This window comes from Corvus hawaiiensis, chromosome 3 (genome assembly GCF_020740725.1).
Source record: "Corvus hawaiiensis isolate bCorHaw1 chromosome 3, bCorHaw1.pri.cur, whole genome shotgun sequence".
Classification (NCBI taxonomy): Eukaryota; Metazoa; Chordata; class Aves; order Passeriformes; family Corvidae; genus Corvus; species Corvus hawaiiensis.
Window position 1 is genome coordinate 26,963,043 of NC_063215.1, and position 23,468 is coordinate 26,986,510.

Sequence of the window (23,468 nt, forward strand, 5' to 3'; positions counted from 1 at the left end):
TTAACCTGAGAAATTTCTTTGAATATGGGATCAAAATGGAAACATTTATAGCACAGAGAGGGATACATATGGAGTTGTTTCTGTCTTACTATTTTACCTATGCATTATTGCAAGCACAGAAAAATTCAGTGGTCTATCCATATGGCTATCATCACATGCTTAAATGTCTTCAAGTAAAGATTTGAGAAAATCACATATTCAGACACTTTTTTTTTACTCTTCATTTAGCATTCTGCAACCTCATAATGGAATTTTCCAGTACTGAATAAGACTCTTTCACAAACACAGAGAGGGAAACAATGCAATAACTAAAGGGCAGATCATAATCATGGATGAGTTAAAAATAAAAATGTATCTTAACGGTGATTTACATAGGAGTATATTATTTCCTAATTATTTTTTATTTATAGTCATTGCTTAATTCTGGTATTAATCAAGACCTGACCACTTTTTCTTCCCAGTAACTTATTTAACATCGGAATACTGCCCACAATTATTGGGCACAATTTTATTAGCTTCTGGTCAATTATTTCAGACAGGCGGCCAGGAAAAGATTAGAAAGCTGTTCTGAGTAGATAGTTAAGATGTATATAACAGCAAGTAGTGTAATGGTTCAATTTGATTTTTCATTTACCTTTTGGTGTTTTAGAAACAGAAGTTGTTTTTAATTCAGAATACAATAGTTTTCTTTCCTGTGAGAAAAAAAAATCTCTTTTATTGCATACATGTGGAGAGAGCACACTGCACAGGAATTGGGATTACTAGCTCTACTCCTTGTTTGCTCAGTGACCTTGGACAATTGTTCAATATTTTGTGGTATGGCTTCCTCACTGGTAGAATGAGAGAGGAGTACCTCCCTCCCTGGGGTGTTCTGAGATGTAGTTAATTGCCCGAGCAGTAAGAGAAAAGTGATATAGATGTGCTGAGAAGAAGACCCAATAGAAACCAGACATATAGCTTTAAAATGGGAACTCTTAAAATTAGAATGCCTTTCTTTGGACAATTCAATTTGTGCTGTATTTCTAGTAAGCCTCCATAGAAAGATGGATGGAGACAAAATACTGCTTGCAAATGGTTGGAAAATTTGCCGTACACAAGCTAATGACCGAAGCTCAACTAACTTTGACAAAGACAGTATTTCAGCCAAAAAAATCCCCACAGAAAATGTAGCTGCACTTTTCTCATGTCATAACTGGACAAGGATATATTATTTTAGACAAAAATGCAAGAACAGATTTTGTTTGGTTTTTTTAAAGTAAAACATGCACTTTTTTTCACTCTTCTGGTCTCTTTTTGCTTATCTGCAAAGCTTGCAAAATACACAGGATTTTCTGACTTGACATATATGCATTTTATTATTTTGTGTGAAGAAGCGCTGAAATTACTATCTTTTATCACGTGATTCATGATCTTGAATCACAAATGGTGCCTTTCTTATTTGAAATTTGGAGTTTTGAGAAGACAAGAAATGTTTCCAAAACACAGGCTCAAACCAATTAAGCTTACTTACACCATCTAAGTACCCTTTGTTTTACTATACCTGCTGTATGAAATATATACAGCTTAAAAACCAGAAATGAATGGGAAACCTTGTGGTTTAATAGTCTAGTTCCTGAACATGGCTGTAGGTCTTCAAAACACCCCAACCTACTGCCCCTATGCTTGATGGTACCTTCTCTTCAGGAGGGCTAACAATTTAAACTGCATGGCTGCTCCAAATCTGCTTTTGGGTTGTGAGCTTCTCTGGCTTAAAGCGGTAGTGGAGGATCACAGCAATCCTCCAGCTGACAGCACTGGAGCAGACGAGAAGTGCTTGCACAGTCCCCTCTGCCAGCCCTCCCTGCAGGTGAAGTAATGACAGCGAGAGGTGCAGGAATGACCACTGGAGAAAATGATTTCCTAGAAGGCTTCATCCACTTCTGTAGTGAACACCTGCCACAGACAGGGAAGGAGCAGCATCAGAGTACACTGGCAGCTAGTCTGGGAAACCACAATGCCAAGAGGAAGAAGGCTCTTATCAGTGTTGTTGTGAGGTGAGTGTGAATGTTACAGTGTAGAAGGAGTTTTATTTTTCACTTATTTTCAGTAAAAATTACTTTTCTATTACTTTATGGTCATGCAACATGAAACATGCACTGATATGCTGCATCTGGAATTAAATAGATGCACATCAATATTACAGGACTTTAGTCTTAGATTCTCCAACACTACAGTTCCCATGGTGCAAGGCAGTGAAACTACCATTTGAAATATTACATAGGAAAGTTTTGCATGATTTACTTATTCTGTTATAGAAAATGATTTATAATTCAGAAGTAATAGAGGAAGCACAGTAAGTTGCTATAAATTAAAACCGATCTTGTGCTACATGTGGAATTTTTTTGATTGTTCTAGCATTACTGGAATTTTTTTGATTGTTCTAGCATTACTGAACTACAAAAGTTTTAGGATATACAGACAGTTAAAAGAATGTGATGAGTTTATATATGGAACTTTCTAAAGAATTATACCCTAATTAAAACTCTGATTTGACAAAACAGCAATAGCTCTAGAATCATCCCCACATTAGTCGTCATAGCTGAATTCAAAATGTGGTCCTTTCCCTGCAAACTTTCAAAATCACGCTCTTATGAAAATCACAAATCTCTTCAGAGGCAATGAATGCCACTTGGTATATAGCTAAGGTGATTCCTCCAGTAAAAGAATTGATAAAATTTTGCAGAAAATCAAGAAAATGCTTTTGGCAGTTCATTCTGTCCCACAGCAGGAATGCTGCTATCAGTAAGTATAGTAATGATTGAAATAGATGATTAAAGGAGGTCAATTTATTTGGTGTATCTTCTGTCCCTATGCAGTAAAAATCTTCAATAACTCCTGTTTCCAGTGGAATGAAAAACTGAGTACTGTACAGGAAGACTCAGGAGTACTTCTGAGTTCCCAGGGCTGGGTGTACATCTTCGTCATGCTCAGCAAGAGACCGGAGGCCTCAATCAGCCCAAAATACAAGTGGTCATGCAGGAACATGACACACTCCTCAGAACCATGGCACATGTAGCAAGGTTGCTAGCAGGGACAGCTTGGGGGGCAGCAGGATGCAGGTGCTGAATCAGTATTAGCACCCAGTGCATACCAATAGGAATGAGTGGCAGAGGAAACAGCCGACACTGAGGACCTGATATTCACAATATGACTTCTACAGGTATTTTTTATTTCAGACTGGCCCTAGTTTGAGCCTCTGGAAGTGAACTCTCACAAACAGTTGGGATTGCATCTTTTGCTTTAGTTTCAAATAGAATTTATGTACTTTGAACCCACCCAGTGATGTGGACAAAAGACCTATAAATGCAGACAACTGGTAAATCTGCTTATAAAGAACACTCCTACTTCCATGCTAGTGTAGAAGCAGCCAGCATGTGCTAAATAGTCAGCCAGGTGCTCTGTCAAGACACCACAAAACTTCCACCACAATGGTACAATCTGTCTTGATGCCTAATTAATAATAAGATGGATAAGGAATTGGTTGGACATCTACATCCAGAGGGTAGTGCTTAATGGCTCAGAGTCCTGATGAACATGAGTGACAAGTGGTGTCCCTCAGGACTGGGACCAGTGTTATTTAATATCTTCATTAACGACATAGGTGAAGAGATTGAATGCACTCTCAACAAGTCTGCAGATGACACTGAGCTGAGTGGTGCTGTTGACACACCTGAACAACAGGACAGCATCCAGAGGGATCTGGACAATCTCCAGAAGTGGCCCATGGGAATCTCATGCAGTTTAACAAGTGCAAGGTTCTGCACCTGGGTCAGGGCAATCCCTGGTATCAATCCAGGGGATGAACAGATCGAGAGCAGCTCTGCCGAGACGGACTTGGGGGGTGCTGGTGGAGGAGAGGCTGGGCATGAACCTCGCAGCCCAGAAAGCCAAACGTGTCCTGGGCTGCATCAAAAGCAGCATGACCAGCAGGGTGAAGGAGGGGACCTGCCCCTCTGCTCTGGTGAGACCCCACCTGCAGTGCTGCATCCAGCTCTGAGGTCCCCAGCACAGGAAGGACATGGACCTGTTGGAGCGAGCCCAGAGGAGGCCACCCAGACGACCAGAGGGATGGAGCAACTCCGCTGTGAGGAAAAGCTACAAGAATTGGGATTGTTCAGCCTGGAAAAGAGAAGGATTAAGGTGAACTAATTGCAGCCTTTCAGTATCTGAAGGAAACTTACAAGAAAGATGAAGAGGGACTTTCTACAAGAGCATGTAGTGACAGGACAAGGGAGAATGGCTTCAAACAGAAAGAGAGCAAGTTTAGATAGATATTAGGAAGAAACTCTTTACTGTGAGGATGGTGAGGCAATGGGACAGGTTGCCCAGAGAAGTTGTGAGTGCCCTATCCATGGCAGCATTCAAGGCCAGGTTGGACAGAGCTCTGAGCAACCTGGTCCAGTGAAAGGTGTCTCCACCCATGGCAGGTGGGTTGAAAACAGATGATCTTTAAGGTCCCTTCCAACCCAAACCATTCTATGATTTTTTTATTCATTCCATGATAATTTTAAGACCCAAACACCAAGGGAGGTTTTCTTTAGTATGTTGCCATGTTATTTTCTCGGAGACACCAAATGTATACACTCAGATGATACAAATGAAAAATTGGTGCATGCTAGTAAGACTTTGTTAATTAGTGTTAGTAAAGACACTGTAATCACAAGCCATGTGAAGTCAAACACTGTAATGATGAGAATCAGACCTATGTCTTACATCTGCAAATTAGTCACCATGAATTATTTGAGCACTTGACTTCCTATGAGGTTTGAACCCTCCACACATGCTTTCCTCTGCAAATTTCATCATTATATACTTGCTTTTACTTGTTCAGCAGAAACTATTATTATTATTGTAGAAAAACTTAATTTACTAGATGATACACTTTTTAGGACGAACACAGAGTGAAAAAATAAACAATATAATAAAAATGTAGTTGATTATTGCTGTACATTTTTAGTTGTTAGCTATAAAGGTCTATAAAGAATTGTTTTATGAAGTGCCATCTCTGTAGAGCATTACTTAGTAAACTAATCGTCATAACAATTGCAAAGCTCTTTTATATAGAGTGACTGGCAGGGAATTATTTGTGAAATAGTTAAATCATTGTGGCAGCATTTTACAACTTAAACGATGTCTTACATTAAAAGGAATTATACCGAGCAGTTACACTCTCCATTTTTAATTAAAGATGGAATTATCCTAAAACCAAATACCCAGTTCTGTACAAGTACTTAAAGCTAAACTGGAGTAGAATATGCATCAAAAAAGCCATGGTCATTTGAGAAAATCTTAACAACTGAAAATTTTTGGCGAAGACACAAAATATTTAAATAATGTCACCTTAATGCAATGGCAGAGCATGCAGTAAACAGCCTTACAAGCTTCTCCTGAAAAGCAGCAGTAATGTGACTGGAGTTCATTTATGTCTTCCTTCTTTGTGTAGGTGGCAAGCTACAGATTAACCTTCCTAACTCTTGCCTAAGGCCTTTGGCAGACAGCATTATCCTAATTTAATTGTGGTGGTTTAGGAGGTATAGACTTCAACCTGTCCTTTCACTCTCTATCCAAGTTTTCTGCTTTTTTGGTAGCAGCAACAAGAAGTCTCTGTGTACTGGTCTCTCAGATACTGCAGTTCATGACCTGACATAAAAACATAATGGCCATTATTTTCAGGTAATACACAAGGCAGGATATGCACCAGGCTGTGAACTGTGGCATCTGACAAGAGGCACACTCTCACTACTCTGGCAGTCTCCCTTTGGAAGCAGGGGCAGAAGCCTCTTGAACCTTCTGCAGCAGCAACTGGCAGAACTCACTGCTGGAGTCTCCAGCCTTTGGGAGAACTAAGACAGAAAGAGCAGCTGATAAACAAAGTTTTGAATGCTCTCATCAGTGCAAGGGCAAAAAAGGATTCGGATGAAAAGAACAATAAAGCAGGTCAGATGTAATGAATACAGCTTCTTGGTTATGCCTTGCCAGCAAGCCATACTCTTCTCTGTTATCTCTCTAATGTGGCCTAATACAACACAACACTTGAGTCAAGAATGCTCTTTCTTCTAAAAACAAAAACCAGGGAAAACGAGAAAGAAATCAGAACATGAATTGATTACAAAGGGCTTTTCATTTACAGTGATCCTGTCCTGAGAAGATGCTTTTTGGAGCTGGGCATGACATTTCACATGGGCAGGAAAGATTCGTAGTTACCAAACTTTAGGTGTACATTTTATCCTAATCAATTTATAAGACAAATCATTAAATTCATGTTTTCACTAGATATATCTTCAGATGACAACAGTGCCAGAAGGGAAACCACAAAATTACTAAAGTATAATGAGAGCAAAGAATATAAACCTTTTGTTCATAAATTAATCCAATTTCATGGCTTCTCTTTTAAAACCTAAGCATCAAGTTAACATGACAATGTTACCTTAGTTTAGACTTATCTGCAGATATCAAAACCTTCAGTGACAGAAGTATCATAAATGTTTGTTGAGTGTGATTAGAGGTGAGGATACTTTACCTTTTTGAAAATTTGTACAATACTTTAAATTACTGGTCTTTTATTTTTAAACTGCCTTCTGAAGGTATTTCTTTACAACTCACATGAGGAAGCCTATAAGGGCTACATTCCCAAGATTTTCAGGCGTATGTCCTAAATTTATGTTCCTCAGCCTGGAACAATGATCCTCAAAACTCTCTAGAAGTAGCTGCACAATCCTGATCTTATCAAAAACTTGTAGGAATCTCACAATTCCTGAGTACTGTATTTCCATGTGCTCAGAGACTGCTGCAGGGAATGCTTTGAAGTGTCTCTACTTTGATCCTTCTGAGAGACTGGGTGACAAGCATGTCAAATCACAACAGAGCTTAAGTGTCTAACTTCATGAGGGGGTTCTGTGCTGTGAATTTTCATTCATGGAACATCCCTAAGTCATGGAAAGCAGGGCAATTTTACATATACCCCTGATCTTCCTATTGTCTTGGGAGATTCCTTGGCTGAATTCGGAGGGAATGGAATTCTTAGGATGTTACAGCAGTGAATACTGTTTAGGAATCCATCTTGCCCAGCCTGAGACAAATGACTTAGACTCTTCCTTGTTTAGTACTTCCATTTAATCAGAGAGACGTCAACTTCCTGAGAATTAAATGGTGTTCAGGTGGGCTCTGCTCTGAAATACCCCTCTGATTTTTGCAACCATACGGTGAACAATCCATAAATGCATAAATCTTACGAACTTCTGAGGAAACAGCTCCCCCAATCAGAATTCTCCACAAGTTCTTTTAAAAGGAGTACAGAAGAATCCATGAGACATAAACCACTTCCTACTTCTCAGGAGTACAGATAGCAAGAAAAGTCATAGCAGGCAGCTCATATAGGAGTACTATTGTGCTCTATAATACTTAACAACCTACAGAGAACTCAATTTTATACTTTAAAAAGATTGTAAGTACAAAGTAGCACTACTATTTCACCAAATATTCTTCATGAAAAATGAAAAACCAACCTTCTCAGGACTGAAAACAGTCCTCCCTAAAGGTAAGTTGGAAGAAAGAGGATGCATGGGAGAAAGTAAAAATGCCAAGCTAGTAAATTTATGATAATTCAGATATTGTTACTGGAATGGATAAGGGTGAAAAGACAAGTTGTTGCACAAAACACCTAAGAGATGACAAGACATCAGTTCTATATTCATGTACCATTTTTCTGTGCTCTTATTCAGAGTTTGGGAGAATTCAGGATTACAGAGGTGTGCCAGAAATAATTGTAAAGGAGGAATATAGCCCTGTTATGGAAGGCAAAACAAGGCGTGAAATTGAACTCAGATGAAAGAAAGACTGCTGATTTCTGCAGGATAGTGAAAAATGAAGGGGCAGCTGATTTTATACAGTGGGATGGATTCAGGAGACTCACAGTGAGTTGCAAAACATCCTGAAAAAGTAGAAAACCAAAAACAGAGAATTAGGGTAAAGTTAGGTGAGGGTGAGAAGGGGTGATGTCTCAGATCAGATACAGAGAGAACATCAGTGTATGCAGCAAGAACTCAGAAACTGAGGAAGTTAAGCATGTATTCTATAGCTCTATAGCTCTGTGTCCTCAGATTACCTCCTCAGATAAATATTGGTGACTTAGGAATGACTTAACTTCCTGCACAGATTTCCAAGGCTGGAACTGGCAAATGTACTAATCTCCTAAAGTAACTGAACCAACAGTAGCATAAACAATTGCATATAAATGTATCTGCTTCCAGAAAGTAGCAAAATTGCAATTAGAAACATTATTCAATTTTATTCCAGGTTATTGATAACACTCAGATCTTTGTATTCAAATGCCAGCTCAGAAAATAAAATAGTTCAAGCAAAAAAACAAAGCAAGTCCACAGTTATCAGCCACGTATTTTAAGACAAGTCTAGCAAAGCAAACCCAGGCATATTGGGTTTGTTTCAGCTGCTGAATGAAGGAAAAAAGGAGCTTCATGCAGAGCATAAATTCAGTCATGATGCCACTCTGTGAACACTTTGTAAGCCTTAGCTAATTAGTCCATTCAAAATCCCTGCTGGGAAAACAAATAATATTCTTCTAGTTTTACAAATGAGGGATTGGAACGCAAGTGACACTACTTTAAATGTCCTGCCCAAACACATGGAGATTCAGCATGGTGGAGTGTAATTAAAAGTTAAACAGTGGGTAATTCTTACTGCTAAGATCAGACTGTTCTTTTCTGCATAGCCCAAAAGCTTAGCAGTGCATTCAGGACAGCAGTGGAGAGGGGATCTATAGACGGGAGGAAGGATCTTCCACTACAGCTATTAAAAATCTATGTGCAAAAAGGAAACAAACAAAGGGTAACTGAACCACTCACATTCATATGGATAAGCTATTATTATTACTTGCCTAGCACTGAAAATATGCTTGACTGCACATTGCATCATCCAAATATATTGTAAGAACTGACTGTACAAAAAAATAAGTTATTTCTGATTATGCAATGTAATAATTTTGACAACGTCTCAGTAATGTCTATTTCTGTACCAATACAAAGGAAACTGCAAGTTTGCATTAGTGACATTTGCTTCACAGCTGCATGAATAAAATTATTTATTTCAAGCAGCAACCCTTATATAACCCCTTAGTGTAACTTTCACTTGCAGCATCATTTCCAGCAGCTCTCATTTTCACAGTGCTGTGGAAGTCACCATGTAGACTTAGGATACTTTAGAAGCAGTAAATCAGGCATGACATCTCTGCTGAATATATTAGAGTCACTCTTTAAGCTGACAGTAGTCAGCTTTGCTGTTATTTCAGTGAATGTCTCAGAGTGACATTCACTGTGCCATCTGATGATACAATGTACTGATAATTATTAACAGGAAAACATGGACTAGACTCTAGTTATTGAAATATATCACTAATAGCAAACAACAGATCTAGAAAATGGTTTGGACTCATTGGAGCTACACTTCTCTTCCTTTCATGCTCCTGGTACCCAGGAAGTGGAACTATGCCAGCTCACCCACAGACTTGGTGGGGAAGTGCAAAGACTACAGCCCTTGCTCTGCTCATACTGCTTAGTGTGGCATGAGATACTCCTTTATCTTGGTGCAGTAGGGGTTCCCATGGTGATACAGCACCTTCTCCTTCTTTCCACTTTGATAAAGTCTATATTTCAAAATCTCACAAACCTTACTGGTTGAAATGATGCACATGACAGCAGCAGATGCATGGTATTGTTAGGACATCAAGCAAACTGAAATTTAACACTGTGAAAGATATTCAAACCCTAATAGAAACTTTATTGTTGCTGTTAAACTGACCTGTGACTATGAGTAATTTGCTTTGTAATTTTGATTGAAATTCATCAGTTCAATTTTCTGGTCCCAAGTCAAAACTCACCCTAAAGTCACACATATCTATTTTGTTCGGTCTTTGTAAAATCAGAGAAATAAAGAAAAGTGTATGGAAGTAATTTCTGAATTGCCAGTGACAGATATTTTTGTTTGATTTCATGCATTTGCTGAAGATAGAATAGATCTTACCGTAGCTGTCATAAGCCTCTTCGCTTGTTCCGTGACCATAGTCATAATATTCAGGCACACTGTAACAGATTCAGAGAGCCATGTCACTATTATCATGGGTAACCAACTCAAAACAAAAACAGAGATCACAAAATGAAAGGCATTTTAACACTTTGACATGACAGCATAGTCCAGCTAGTTTCAGGAAGAGTGAATATTTAAAAATATGAAAAAATGTATCAGTGACAATAACAGCTATAATAGAGTACATCACATTTCTTATCTACTGAGCATAAAAAAAATTTGGTCCTAAATATGTAAACCTAGGAGATGTGACAAAGATGGAGAGAAATTTTATCTGCAAAAATGAGGTCTGAAAAAAGACCACTGTATAATTCACTGTTGTTCAACTGCCAAAAGGGATATTAATCTCATTTGCCTGTAATTATAAACATTTATGCGTTATCAACTCAGCATAGTTTATTTTCACAAACCTGACTGTATTGTATGGTGTGGAACCTGTAAACTACTTATCTTTACCAAAACCAGACAGGTTTCCAGCTTTGATCCTGAAGACGAAAGCATGTTCCCACTACCTGTAGAGAGAACTTTTGATTCTCCACAGCCTTTTTCCTTATGTAGTTATTGGACATCCATGGAAAATTTTATACAGTGATCAATAAAACACATATGGAAAGAAACAAGGGTCTAGAAGTGCAAAATTCAGTCTCAACTCACTTTTTCACTGTTTTCAAAAATTATGTATAGTCATATTAACATGTTATCAAAATATTTCAGATAATAGTTACATCCTAATAATCAGCAATTCCCAGCTATTAAGTAGAGTGGGCATCCAGAAAATTCAACCTCTGAGACATAATTAAATGGAAAGGGAATTATTCACACTTTTTCTTGACTGCTATTATTATTTATAGTTTGCACTGTGTTTTGGTACCTGGTACCAAATTCAAGATCAGGCTACTTCTATTCTCAGGTACCAGGTAAACATACAAGAATCAGTCTCTGCCCAGAAAAATCTACAAACTCCATGAACTCCACTATATTGTATTTCTTCAATCTGCAGTGAACCAAGCAGAAAATGTAACACTTTCTCTGTTGATCTCTGTTGTCACTTCTGCTTCTTTTTCCTTGGACACTGTGTGAGACAGACTTGCAAAATGAACAGAAGCAGGCAAGCAGCTCAATAGTGCTATAACATTATTGCTCAGGCCATTTTCCATATTGGACTATTGTTTTAAAAATATTAGTTTACACTTGAGAGAGAAGCTTAGTTGACAGTGGAGTGCAAGTAGAAATATTTCAGAAGTGCAATAGAGATAAAAAATCAATCTATAACAATTATTTTCTTAACCTAATTTTGACCTTGTTCACAAACAGCCTGTGATTAGATTTTTAATTTCTTGAACTTAATAGCTATTCATAACTATTCTTGGAATAATTTCTGAGAATGATTCATGTTCTCTGTCTCACTCAAGAACACTGACTGCATGTATCTGATAACTGACAGTCAAGCTGTTTTGATTTGGGTCATGTCATCACCTGAATGGCTAGGGACAGCTCTCATAGTTTTCAGCTACAAATATCCATGGGCTTGGTTTGGGGTTTTTTTTTTGAACTGAAAATATAACCATAACGCTGTGCATTAATTCAGGAGTTTAGTGAGAAGTCATTCATGTGAGTGAATGAATTACAATGACGTCAGTATCTCAGAGAGATGAAATTCATTTGCTAAAGCAGTTGCAGAAAACGGACATAGGAATAACATGAATGAAATGAAGTTAACACTTCTGAAGACCTCCCAATGCCAGCCAAGATCTATAGGAAACAATCACTATTGAGACTTCCTGGATAATGGAAACCATTCAGTTGCTTGAAAATTAATCATCTAAATATACAAACCCTCCCACTGAAATGGTGCAAGAAACAAACAAGAAGGATACATCTTCTATTTGTAGAACACAATATTCATTCTGTACTATTTTGCAATTATTTTAGTAGCCAATTAAAGGAAGTAACAGGATTATGTAAGGTGAACTAAAGCACTGCAGCATCAGGGTTAAATCATATATCTAGTCATACCTACAAAGCTCACAGTTGAGATGTAAGAAATGACTTGCACTGTTTAGAACAGACAGATGACATACCACCCAGCTCTGGCAGACAGCCGTATGAAAAACTAATTTTAGAAGCTGCATTTTGGCATCCTGCCTGCTTTCCTGGGTAGAGGAGGGTGTTGGACTAGTGAGTGGTGTTAAAAGAAAAGAAACACAAGAACTCCCATCTTCTGCCAGCAGATAAGATCTAATATTTCTTCCTGATACACTTTTGCAAACCAAAGCACCTGTTTCCAAAGGTTAGCTTTAAAAAGAGGCCAGTCCAAAGGCCAGTAACTTATCAACAGCAGTCCTGCTTTCAGTGTCACTGATCAGGGCCTTGAGCTATTACCCATCAACATAATATCCAGCAGAACAAAAGACTTGCAAGAGCAGGTAAGAGATTCATTGCTACATTATTGTTGTTGTACATTTTTATTTGAGAAAAAGCCACACAATCATAGAGATAATAAGGATGTGAGATAAAAATCCTGCAGTGAGCATTCCGAACTGAAATCCACTACCAACATAATACTAGGTTAACACAGAAACCATCAAAAAATAAGAAACAAGCTGTATTGTATCTATAAAAAGGAAGTAATTTGTTACATACCATGTATTTGCTGTCTGTGAGCACAATACTTAACACATTCCCGAAAACACGTAATTCATAACACAATACGTGACTGTCATCTAAGTTCTCCAACTTTATTTGCCTACACTTCTTTTTTCCTTTATTTCCCTAATACATCTTTTTCATAGATTTGAGCCAAAACGGCATTTCAAATTCCTTGCCAACTAATATTAAAAAGTGTTTTGAAGTATATGTAAGTGAAGAAAACTTATTTCTTACTATGAAATACCAGACTTAAACTGGTATTTTGTGACCCAAACTGCTTATCCATTAGTCTGCTCTATTTTAAACCTCTCTGAATACTCACCATAATCTATTATACTCACTATAATCTATTATATGCATTTATATGCATTTAGTTGTAAACATTTTCCTCTGTTTTTTAGCCAAGTGAACAATAGGCAATATTTATAAAAATTGTGTGATAGGTTATGGCTTTACAAACATGAGGTTTATTTTTAAAATTATTGAACTACAGAGAGATGTAGCTCATTTGCATTATGGCCAACTGAGAAGGAAGCAATCAGCAAATGCATTCAGCATAAATAAAACTTGTTTATATAATTTTATCGTCCTCAGACTGTTCCTGGAAAATATAGTGATCATGAGCTCTAGAAACCTCTGACTCTCTTGGCAGTGCTAATTGGAAACAAAACACCATTATCTGTCATTAGCATTCATTACTTTCAAGCAACATGAAGTGTAATTTACTTAAAGTACATGCACCCACCTGAAAGCAGGACGCAACACATTTTATAAAGCAGACAGGAAGGATTAACTCATTACCAGCTACTCAGCTTTTACCTGCACTATACTTTAACACCAGATTTCTGAAACACAGAGGTCTTGATGTACCATGACTTACACTTTAGTAACCTTCTACATGTAGCACTCAGGGAAAAATTGATATACACAGGGGTATGTATCTTACAAGCAGTTTAACTGGGTTTGTATCGATGTAATTTTTCTCTATAAGAAACATTTACAACACAGATATATGACCCTGTCCTAATTCCTATTCTGTGGGCAAGGAGATTAATAATACATATACTGTAAATCTTCATAATCTTTACCTATTCATGCTTATTTTTTTTTAACTTTTCATTTTGGTTAATGTTTTTGAATATCTTCTTTTCAAAGATTTGGAATCAAAGTTTCCATAAACTGTGATCTGTTCTCTTCCTGCTGATAAAGCCGGGTCAGTTTCCAAAAAACCCCCAAAACTCAAACCAACACAAGATGATTGTTTTTGAGAGATAAGGGTCCTTTAGTGCCTTCCAATCTTTATTATCTAGGGCTCCTATGATACGATGAAGGCTCAAGTACAGAGACTGTGTCTAAACGGCAACCTTTAAAGCCAACAAAGACTTTTAACCTCTCGTTAACTGGGACTTTTTCAAATTTATATTAGTGCAAAAAAATGAATTCCAATTTAACTGTGTCAACACCCATGGGAAGCCACACAGCTTTTTGCCCAAAAAGGCTGTAGAGAATAGTGCTTTAAAGTGGTTTAGGCTGAGAACCACAAACAAAAGTGTTAAGATTGAAGCCACAGAACCCTGACTCTTGGGTCAACAAGCTACCCAAGGGAAGCATGATGTTCACCACTCAGAGGTCAGTGGGGTTAAGTACAGGAAAACATGACATTAATGAATAGACTGCATTAGCCTTTGACCAATCTCTTCCTGCACCTGCAGGAAGCTGCTGGCAAGAGACCCTGGGTTAGCAACATTACCATCTGGCTCCCTGGCTGCTCTTACAGCTGCAGTAATATAAGGCAGCAGAACACTTCAAGAACTGAAGAACAGAAGCACTTCTTGTTCCCTTGTGCTTTTTCGTTGTGCGTGGTGTTTTGTTTTATTCTTCCTTTCTCTCTTTGTGTTCTTTGATTTTATTTGGTGAAGGATGCATCTAAGCTTTTATTCTCAAGCGTGGTTGCAGACATACAATGGGCTCTCTAAAGCCAAAGCAGAAAGGTACAAGAAAGAGATCATCTTCTTTAAACAGTAACACATGAATCTGTACAGAAGCGTGTTCCAAGATCCTAAGAAACTGAAAGTCTTTGAGCAAGACCTGTTAACTGAGATTTAGCCATTACATTTTCCTGCAAATACATTTTTTTTTTCCTTTCCTAATGGTACTTTTAAACTGGGAGAGTATATGTTAGTATAATACAAGAATATTTTATTGGGAAATGTTTGGGAAAGAGCTGGTCAATTTAGTAAAGAGGCTTTTGACAAATCCTTGGAACTGTAACTCTGCCATTAGATAATAATCAGGCTTCTTCTGTGAAATACATGAATTGGTCCAAACTAGAGATTCAGCTGATGCCAGTGAAGTTCCACAGTTCAGACTCATAATGAAATAGGCTAAAAACTTGTACACTAGCCTTTGAAGAGGTAAAATAATTTGAGATACTTCCATCTTTGTGTTGTAGCACTCAACAATGTGAGAGTGAACCAATATTGTGGTTTTTGGATTGGAGCTCTTTGAGGAGGGATTCCCAGCCTTTGTCAGTTTGCAATCAGCATCTATACAGAGGTACAGATAAATGAACCTTTATCACTCCTTAGAGATATATCCCAGTTATGGTTACCTTTAGACAAGATTCTTGAGTCAAGCTAATGCCCAGGACAGATCACAAGAATCCCTAGAAGTGGGACTTAAAATTTTAGAGGTGGAATTCAGTATTTTAGACAAGTCTCTTTTTCACATCCTCAAATAGATCCTTTGATCTCGTCTATATACAATTATCTCCTTCTTTTCCTATGTAATTTCCGTTCAGTAATCTTAGGCATTTCCAACTTCCAACGTCAATAACTGGTACAATCAAATATTCAGTTCCTGTGCTAACAGGATCCAGTCTAACATTGCTGCAGTTGTTTCATGTAAGACTGTGTTTGTAAAGCTTCTCCCTCCTACATGAGGGAGGGAGCCAGCAGGATTTAACATACAGTTGGCCATGAAAGAAAAGCTGTTTACACAAAGCAGTACACTTCTGCCTGGAAGAGAGGCGAGCAAGATCTGCATTCACGTGAATTACAATATATGAAATTTTTACAAAATAATATCTCATAGTGGAAATGTGAGAATAAAGAAATAATCCTTCTAGGAATCTGAAACTTACTGGAACATTTTTACTTAATAGAGCACTTAATGTCTACAGGGAAGATGACAAATCTTTTGAATATAGGAACTTACAGGATCCAGCCTTAAATCACAAATATAGTCCTTTACTCAATACTTCTTTAGAACTAATGGAATAATATGGTGAACATTTTAGTGGATAAAGTCTCCCTTTTTCTGAAAGCTCAATTTTGATTGTATCCAGTATTTTTATCGGAGAAGAATATCTCTATTGCCATACCCCTGGATTTATTCAGTACCTTACAACATGCCTGAAGTGAAACTAGATTCAACTGTCTCCAGCAATTTTGTATGTTTGATTTTATGCTACTGAAAATAGGAATTTAAAAATATTATAAACAACAAAGGCAGTAAATTTATACAAGCTTAAGATTGCAGAGCCAACATAATTGCAAGATGACTTCAGGTTCTGAACTTTTTGCAAAATATGACATAGAAACCAATCTGCCATTTAATTTCACATGGCAATTTCTATTTACCTATTCTACATTCCACAGTCATTTTCTTATAGACACAGAATTATGACTGACTATTTCAGAATATAATACAAAATGTCTGCAGACAAAGTATTTGCAAAGGTAATGATGCAACATTTTAGGAATCCTAGACAGTTTCAGAGGAGAAACTTCCCTCCAGTTCAGAGTAGTGAAATTTGCTTCCACTTTGCTCATTTAATCAAATAAATGACAAGTGGCATTTGAAAAGAGTTTCTGATTATGAATGCCATAAGTGGATTGCTGTGAAAATACATAAAATGTCATATTCTAGGCTTGCTGCCTTGATTGATTTCAACAGGTTGGAAATAAAAAGCAGGGAAATCTTTATTTACGGACAGGCGGATATAAGCACAAAGCCAAAATGAAATATGAAAAAGTATAGATACAATGCACAGTGCTTAAAAAGTGAAAGAGTGAGTAGTAGAGAAAATAATAATGAATATCTAAGTTTGCAAAAAATCAGTGTAACCATTCTACCTATTTCAGCTTGGACTATATTTATGTGTCGATGTATTTTACTACATAGCGATACTTTGACAGTGAGACAGAAGTGTGCAAACCTCTGATTATATCACCAAAACATTCAACTATGTGATAATCTACTAATTCAATAATGGTTATTCACAGTCGTGTCTGACCACTGTTTTTAAACTAAGGACAAAATTCTTTCATTTAACTATGGGTAGTTCACAACTAATGTGCTGGAACTTTTCACAAAGCAAGTAGTCAAAAACAGTGGCACTTCTGAGTGGAGTTCACCAAGGAACATGTACACCCAGCTGAACCTTATACTGCTGTCTTCACAAGTGTACTAGTCTGTTATTTTACTTGCAGCACTGCTTGGAGAAACTCATCTTTGGAAACAGATATACAGACAATATCTTGATATCTGGAGGTCAAACAAGGATAAAGCAGAATGAACTGGAGCTCAGGCAAATATATCCTGCTGATGTAAATAATTCCTGCAGATACAACTGGATAAAATACTCTTCCTAAATATTTTTGCAGCATGCTCTGCACTGATGTGATTGTACCGTAAGCCACATAAGTGACATGGACTGAACTGTGGTCCATGTTGCACTCCTGCATATCAGATCAGAAATAAGTAAGTAATCTCTAAAGCTCCTGTACTAGCAGTCCATACTGCAGAAAAAGAAGCTGTAAACACAAGCTGTAGAGTAGATAACATGAACTTTGTAACAGAAATAATAACCAGGGAAAAAAGTTTCTTTTCAAAATCAAGAACTTGTCATATACTCAATTTCAGTGGCTAAATACACTCTTGAAATTTTCTGTGAGTATGAGTCATTAGAAGAATGCGCATCAGAACTGTAGCACCTATTAGAGGTTGAAGGGATAGGTATTCCTACAAACATAGTTACTGGGATAATAGTACACTGGTATGGTCATAGCATCTATTTTCCACAGCAGCACAGTGGACATAGGCAGCATTTTTGTCCTTTTACTTCTGTTACTAGTATTGAGAAACAGATACCCAACTGGACTTTGCACATAACAGCACAGCTTTAGGTATTATCGTACCTTTTGAATGAAATACAATTCAGTTAGGTGAAAGATATCAGCCAACTTGAGTGTCTCTGTTACTTTCTCATCTTTTCTTTTTCTCTTCTTCAGTCCTCTAAGATTTTAGCAATTATCTAACACAATGTTTGTCAGTCTTCAGATCTTGTAAGAACTTAGAATTTATTCCAGATATATTAATGACATCTTTCTTTATGTTAAAGTTTAGATTCTGTACTATCATTAACATCTTAGAGGGGAAATTTGGAGATGACATGGCCTATAATATGCAATTCTACATCAGAAGCAGAAGTTTGATTGCCAGCTCAGCAGATGCAGAATGGGTTTGCAGTGGGAGTTTGACAGACCAAAAAGAAGTCATTAGCCCAAAATGATCAGCATACCAGCATGAAACGTCTGTCCAGAGGACTGCTGCCTATAGCATTACATAAATTATTTGCAAGATTAACCGTAAATATTTTGCCAAGAATTGCTTCAAGGTCCTAAAATTGGGTCACTGTCATTAGTGAGGATGAGCACAGGCAGGCATGAGAAATGCTTTTTACCTATGTCATCTTGCAGTCACAGCAAGGATGACAACATGCCATCACAAGGCCTGTACTGCTGTGGAGTGGAATCTGTAACAGCAACGTTGTGCACTATTTTCATCTGTCTTTTATCACTGAATTATTTATTCTTCTTGTCAGTAAGTTATGGGCTTCCCGATATCTACAAGTCTATTTACAGCCTAAGGTGGGAGTTATAAACTCTTTCTTTAGAAAGAACACACTCGGCAACTAATTTTGCTGCTGAACTGTTTTTAACAAAAGCCATACAGAAAAAAGGCAGAATAAAAAGCCAGGCAACCAGACCTGAAAGCCATTGCCAATATACCATATACCTGTTAACAAAAACCAGAATGGATTGATGGATGAGTGTTCATGCCAGGCATTGTGGAACAGGGAAATAATATCAAACCCAAATTTTAAGCTTAATCAGAAAACCATTGTCTTCCTTTGCTCTTCACTGTTAGGCACCATTGTTTACACTACATATGGCTGGATAAGTTAGGCACAAGCGGATTAAAGAGAATATACCCTTCCTGGTTCATCCCATGACCGGCCAGTCAGTCCCAGGTTTCTGTGGTATCTCTTTTGGCTGTGAGACACAGACATTCTTTGAAATGAAACTACTGGTGCTGGCAGAGACACAAAGGTCAGTGGAGATGACTGCAGATGTGGTAGCAGAGCTGAAGATGGCTCTGTTGGCCATCACGGTTCTCAGCTGATTCATCAGCAAATTATCCATTTCTACCAAATTATTCTGTTGGTCTTGGCTGAGGAGTCTAGCCACGCTTTGCATGTGTGATCCCTAACAACCTCTGAGTAACCAAAGAGGCTGATCTACATCTCCTCACAAAACTTTGCATCCTTTTCTCCCGGTGATCTAGTGATCTCAGCCCATGAATCCTGGAGAGTGGTGATAGTTCAACAGACTTAGAAGTTCCTGGTAAGAAAATCAGAAAGTGTATTACATTTTGAAAGCTTAAAGGATTCTCCTACATTTTCTGTGTTACCTACAGCCGAGTTGGAAATTGACACTTCTACCATTTTGTATACTATACCTATATTTTTAAATAAAGTTGTCAGACTAGAGGTTTGGTGGCAGAAAGGTTTTGAGTCTGCTCTACCTGACTTTCAAGTACACAGGGAGTAGTGTATGAACTTAACAACTACTGAATATCTTTTGGTGTGTCTGGACAGGCAGATATTCTTATCACTGAGATCCATCTTCACATTACATGGAAGGGAGGGGAAGAGAGAGGAAAACAAGGTTTCATCAAGAAATTCAAATTACAGTGCAATATTGCCCATGGGAAGTATGTAAGATCTGGTGTCTTCTCCTGCCCACTGAAATGGTTGTTTCCTTGTTCTCTTTGGTATTGGACAAAGCATTTGTTGCAATTACCTTAAAAACTGTATTTTGACGTCCAAATGAACAAATTTCTAAAATGAGCAGGGTTTCTAAACGTCCTCAGAAAATGTGTAGTCTTTCACAGAATCCTGTAAATCCTGCTTACAGACTCAGTTGGGAAGGACAGGTGGCTGTCCGTTTAAATCTGTCCTGAGGTTCCACCTCGTCTTCTGGGTTGTCATTATGGGACAGGAACATGAGGAGGGAAAAGGTGGCTGTACATCTTCTGCTACTTCAAGCAAGACATACCTCCATGCAATATAGACTGTTTTGTCACAACCCATAATTCTCTTATTTCTAAAATAAGCCTCCCCAGCTTGATAAGGTACAGGTGGCTCTTACCATAGGTAAAGTCCTGCTTTTCTCTTTCTTCAGTTTGCTTCTTGTGTCCATTTCAAAGTGTGCTTGAGATGCCTCTTAGTTTGTTCAGACACGCAGACTTACTGTGGCTTTCATTCCAGCCTGATTCTGAGACTCTGTCATGCCTCTTCCACAAGTGACCCCATCCCCCTAGTTTCAGCCTAAAAATCAGACTGCTGTCATGAAGGACAGCATCTTCTGTCTGGAGAAGTTCATTAGGGAACTCCACTAGAGAAGGAGAAAATGCACTGTTGGTCCTGCAACACCATCCCTGACTTTTAGTACAAACTTTTAGATAATTATGCACTAAAGAACAGCATCCGAATGGTCTTGGGAATTGGTATTTTTGGTGCTCCTTGTACGAAACCATAATCCCATGTTGTAGCACTGTGCATGTCAATACTGTGCTCATTTTCCCTGCTGTTGGCAGAGCTTGGTTTGCAAAATTCTAAATCAGACCTCTTGGACAACAAAGGACTAGGGCCTCCAAAACGAAATATATATGGGCAGAAAGACTGGCAAATGGGAAGTAGACAAGATATGGAAGACAAAGGCAGGGGTAACAGGGGTGGTGGTGGCAAGTTGCCCAAACTCTATCTTCACTCTGTGCATGGGCTGAGCAGGGAACAAGGCATGACTTACTATGAGCTTTGCTCTAAAGCAAACTGAATTCAGCCTGAGCTCAGGACACCCACCTGTCTGTTCATGACCCTCCACCCCAACACATTCTTCTTTTTGAAGCAATGAAGAGAATAAGGCTTGGCCAACATGCACAGCGAGACAGACAGTCAGACAAGAGCATGTCCCATCTCTAAGAATTTCTACATTGATTCCTTAAAAAGTCATAAAAAGCAATGGGATAGAAAACGAATAGAAATCTTGGTACTCTGTATTAAGCCACTAACTACAATTTCTTCTTATCTCATGCTTTAGAAGTTTAATCAATCCCTGCAGAGGGAAGCAATGATAATTTTCTGGCTGAGCACTTGTCGGCAAGTTTTTGTTAATTTTCTTCCTCTAAATCAGACACCGGATGAGAGGAATAAGTACTTTGAAGCAGTACTACTAGTCTTCTTTGTTAGGTGTGCACTTGTTATGTCTTGCTCATATGACTGGAGCATACTATTAAGCAAGATCTGAGACCTGGAGAAAACATTCTTAAATACACATCTAACCAAATATTTTGGGTACATATATTGGTACAATATATTTCATTATATACTATTATTATTTCTATTTTTGGCTTAGTAGGCAGGCATTTCTATGAAGCTAAATGGCCGATGAGGGGACAAAATACAAATTATGTATCTAATGGTCCATTTGTTCTTTAAATTTTTGAAATGAGAAGTGCGTAGTTCTGGAAGTGCTCTCTTTGAAATCAATAGTCTACTTGAGGCATTAAGTGCCACTCAACATGGGTAAGTATGACCACATGTCCTGTCATATATTTCAAAAGAAAATGTTTTAGCTGCAGATTTTATACAGACTAGGTATCCTGGAGGTAGCTCAAATTAGTAGAAAACGTATCTGATGACTAAGCTTAATAGCTGTTTAATTGACTAAATTATGTGACTATAAATTTTCTTTCTTACATCAAATTATCACTGCTAGTTCTAGTTGCATTGTAATACACTCCTCATAAAGTCGATATATTTGTCATTTAGTTGCCTGGGACATCAACTTGCAAAGAAATTACAGGTTAATTCAGATGATCTAAAGCAATGTCATAGCAAGAGATTTCCAACTAATTACTGTTTTTACATCAGAAGTAATATCTCCTGTGACAATTCACTCTTGTAGCAAAAAATGAGCTGAGTTTTTTTAAAAAGGTTGAAGTACATTTGACAACACGAATACCTACCTACACAATGATATGATGGGCTCAGCTAGTAATGTATAATTACTTGAAAGTGTTAAAGTATACTTGATGGGGTTCACATTTAGGTGCGACAAATCCTTTTAAATATACTTCACTGGATACAAAAATACTTATGAAGTATTTTTTATCCACTGAAGTACCACTCACTACAGCAGTTCTGGAGCTGAACGTAATTCTTACAGACATTTTCATCAGCCAAGCATTCAATGAAAAAGATGGCTAAACAAAAAAAGCAAGTTTAAGGTCCTCTGGCTTTGGAGTACAGAACTCTGTATGTATACATCGCTTTCTTGCTCAGTGATAGTCACACTAACTCGGTTAAAATCTGTCTTTTCCTGTTAAAATTTCATTTGCCTTTCCGCAACCCAAGCAGTACTTTTAGCAATGCATAAGAGCACTTTCTGAATATTTGGCTGAAGGACCCTTTTCTCCTTTAGCTTAACTGTGAAAAAGATGCCATTCCATATTTAATAAACATTCTCCAACTGTCAAATTAATGGATGAGCGTGTGAGGTGTATGTATATAAAAAAGGGATCATTTTTGTTGCCTCATCTTAGTTACACAAATCAATATAAGATGTGAATGTAGCTTTTTCCTATTATTCCACATCATAAGGGCAAAAAATAAATTTCCAAACTTATCAATTCTGAGAGTTGCTTAGAAAGTAACTGTTAGAAAACAGATAGTTTCAGCCTTACTTCTGGCATGCAACTCCCTTCTGTAGTTTACCTTGATGGTGGATGCCAACCAGGAACCGGTATCCACCTTCACAACTATTTTTTAAAATTTCCTTCTGTTTTTTCCCCCAAGACATTGTAAAAGCCATAGGTATGAAATGCCCTTCACAACTTATCAACAGTAAAGGATAAAAAAACGGGACAAACAAGTTCAGAATAACATCAAATAAGAAAATGGTGTAATCGCTTGTAAGAAAAAAATACACTTAATTTGCACCAATTTTAAAAGCACAGTTGCTTTCATTTTTGCTTCATCTGAATCTCTGTATATAAACTCTGACTGTCACTATTACTTTTTGATAGCTTTCTGAAGTACTCTGAGATTTTGTAAAATTTAATGTGCAGAAGAAGCCAGTAAATTTACATGAAAAACTAAGAGAAAAAAGTGTACTTGGAGAAATAATGTAAAAGTACAAATGCTTACCTTTGTGTTTGTGTGGCATAACTGTTATCATATGCCTCATAGCTTGGATCATCATATTCACCTCCATATCCATCATCGTATCCCTAAGGGGAAAACAGAACACCACAGCTTAGAAGAATGATAAATC

At 37.6% G+C, this 23,468-nt stretch overlaps 1 protein-coding gene across 18 annotated transcripts in view; it reads right to left on the reverse strand.

The window, feature by feature from the left end:
- The window catches only part of KHDRBS2 (KH RNA binding domain containing, signal transduction associated 2), a 344,845-nt gene that overhangs the window by 36,715 nt on the left and 284,662 nt on the right, over positions 1–23,468 (reverse strand). For all 18 annotated transcript variants that reach the window (XR_007202175.1, XR_007202174.1, XR_007202172.1 and 15 more), the window contains 2 exons: positions 23,342–23,424; positions 10,075–10,133 (listed from right to left, as the gene is read on the reverse strand). Coding sequence is in view for 1 of the 18 variants with exons in the window: in XM_048296678.1 (XP_048152635.1) it covers positions 10,075–10,133; positions 23,342–23,424 (142 nt within the window). In the remaining 17 variants the exon portion in view is untranslated. The remainder of the gene's footprint in view (positions 1–10,074; positions 10,134–23,341; positions 23,425–23,468) is intronic.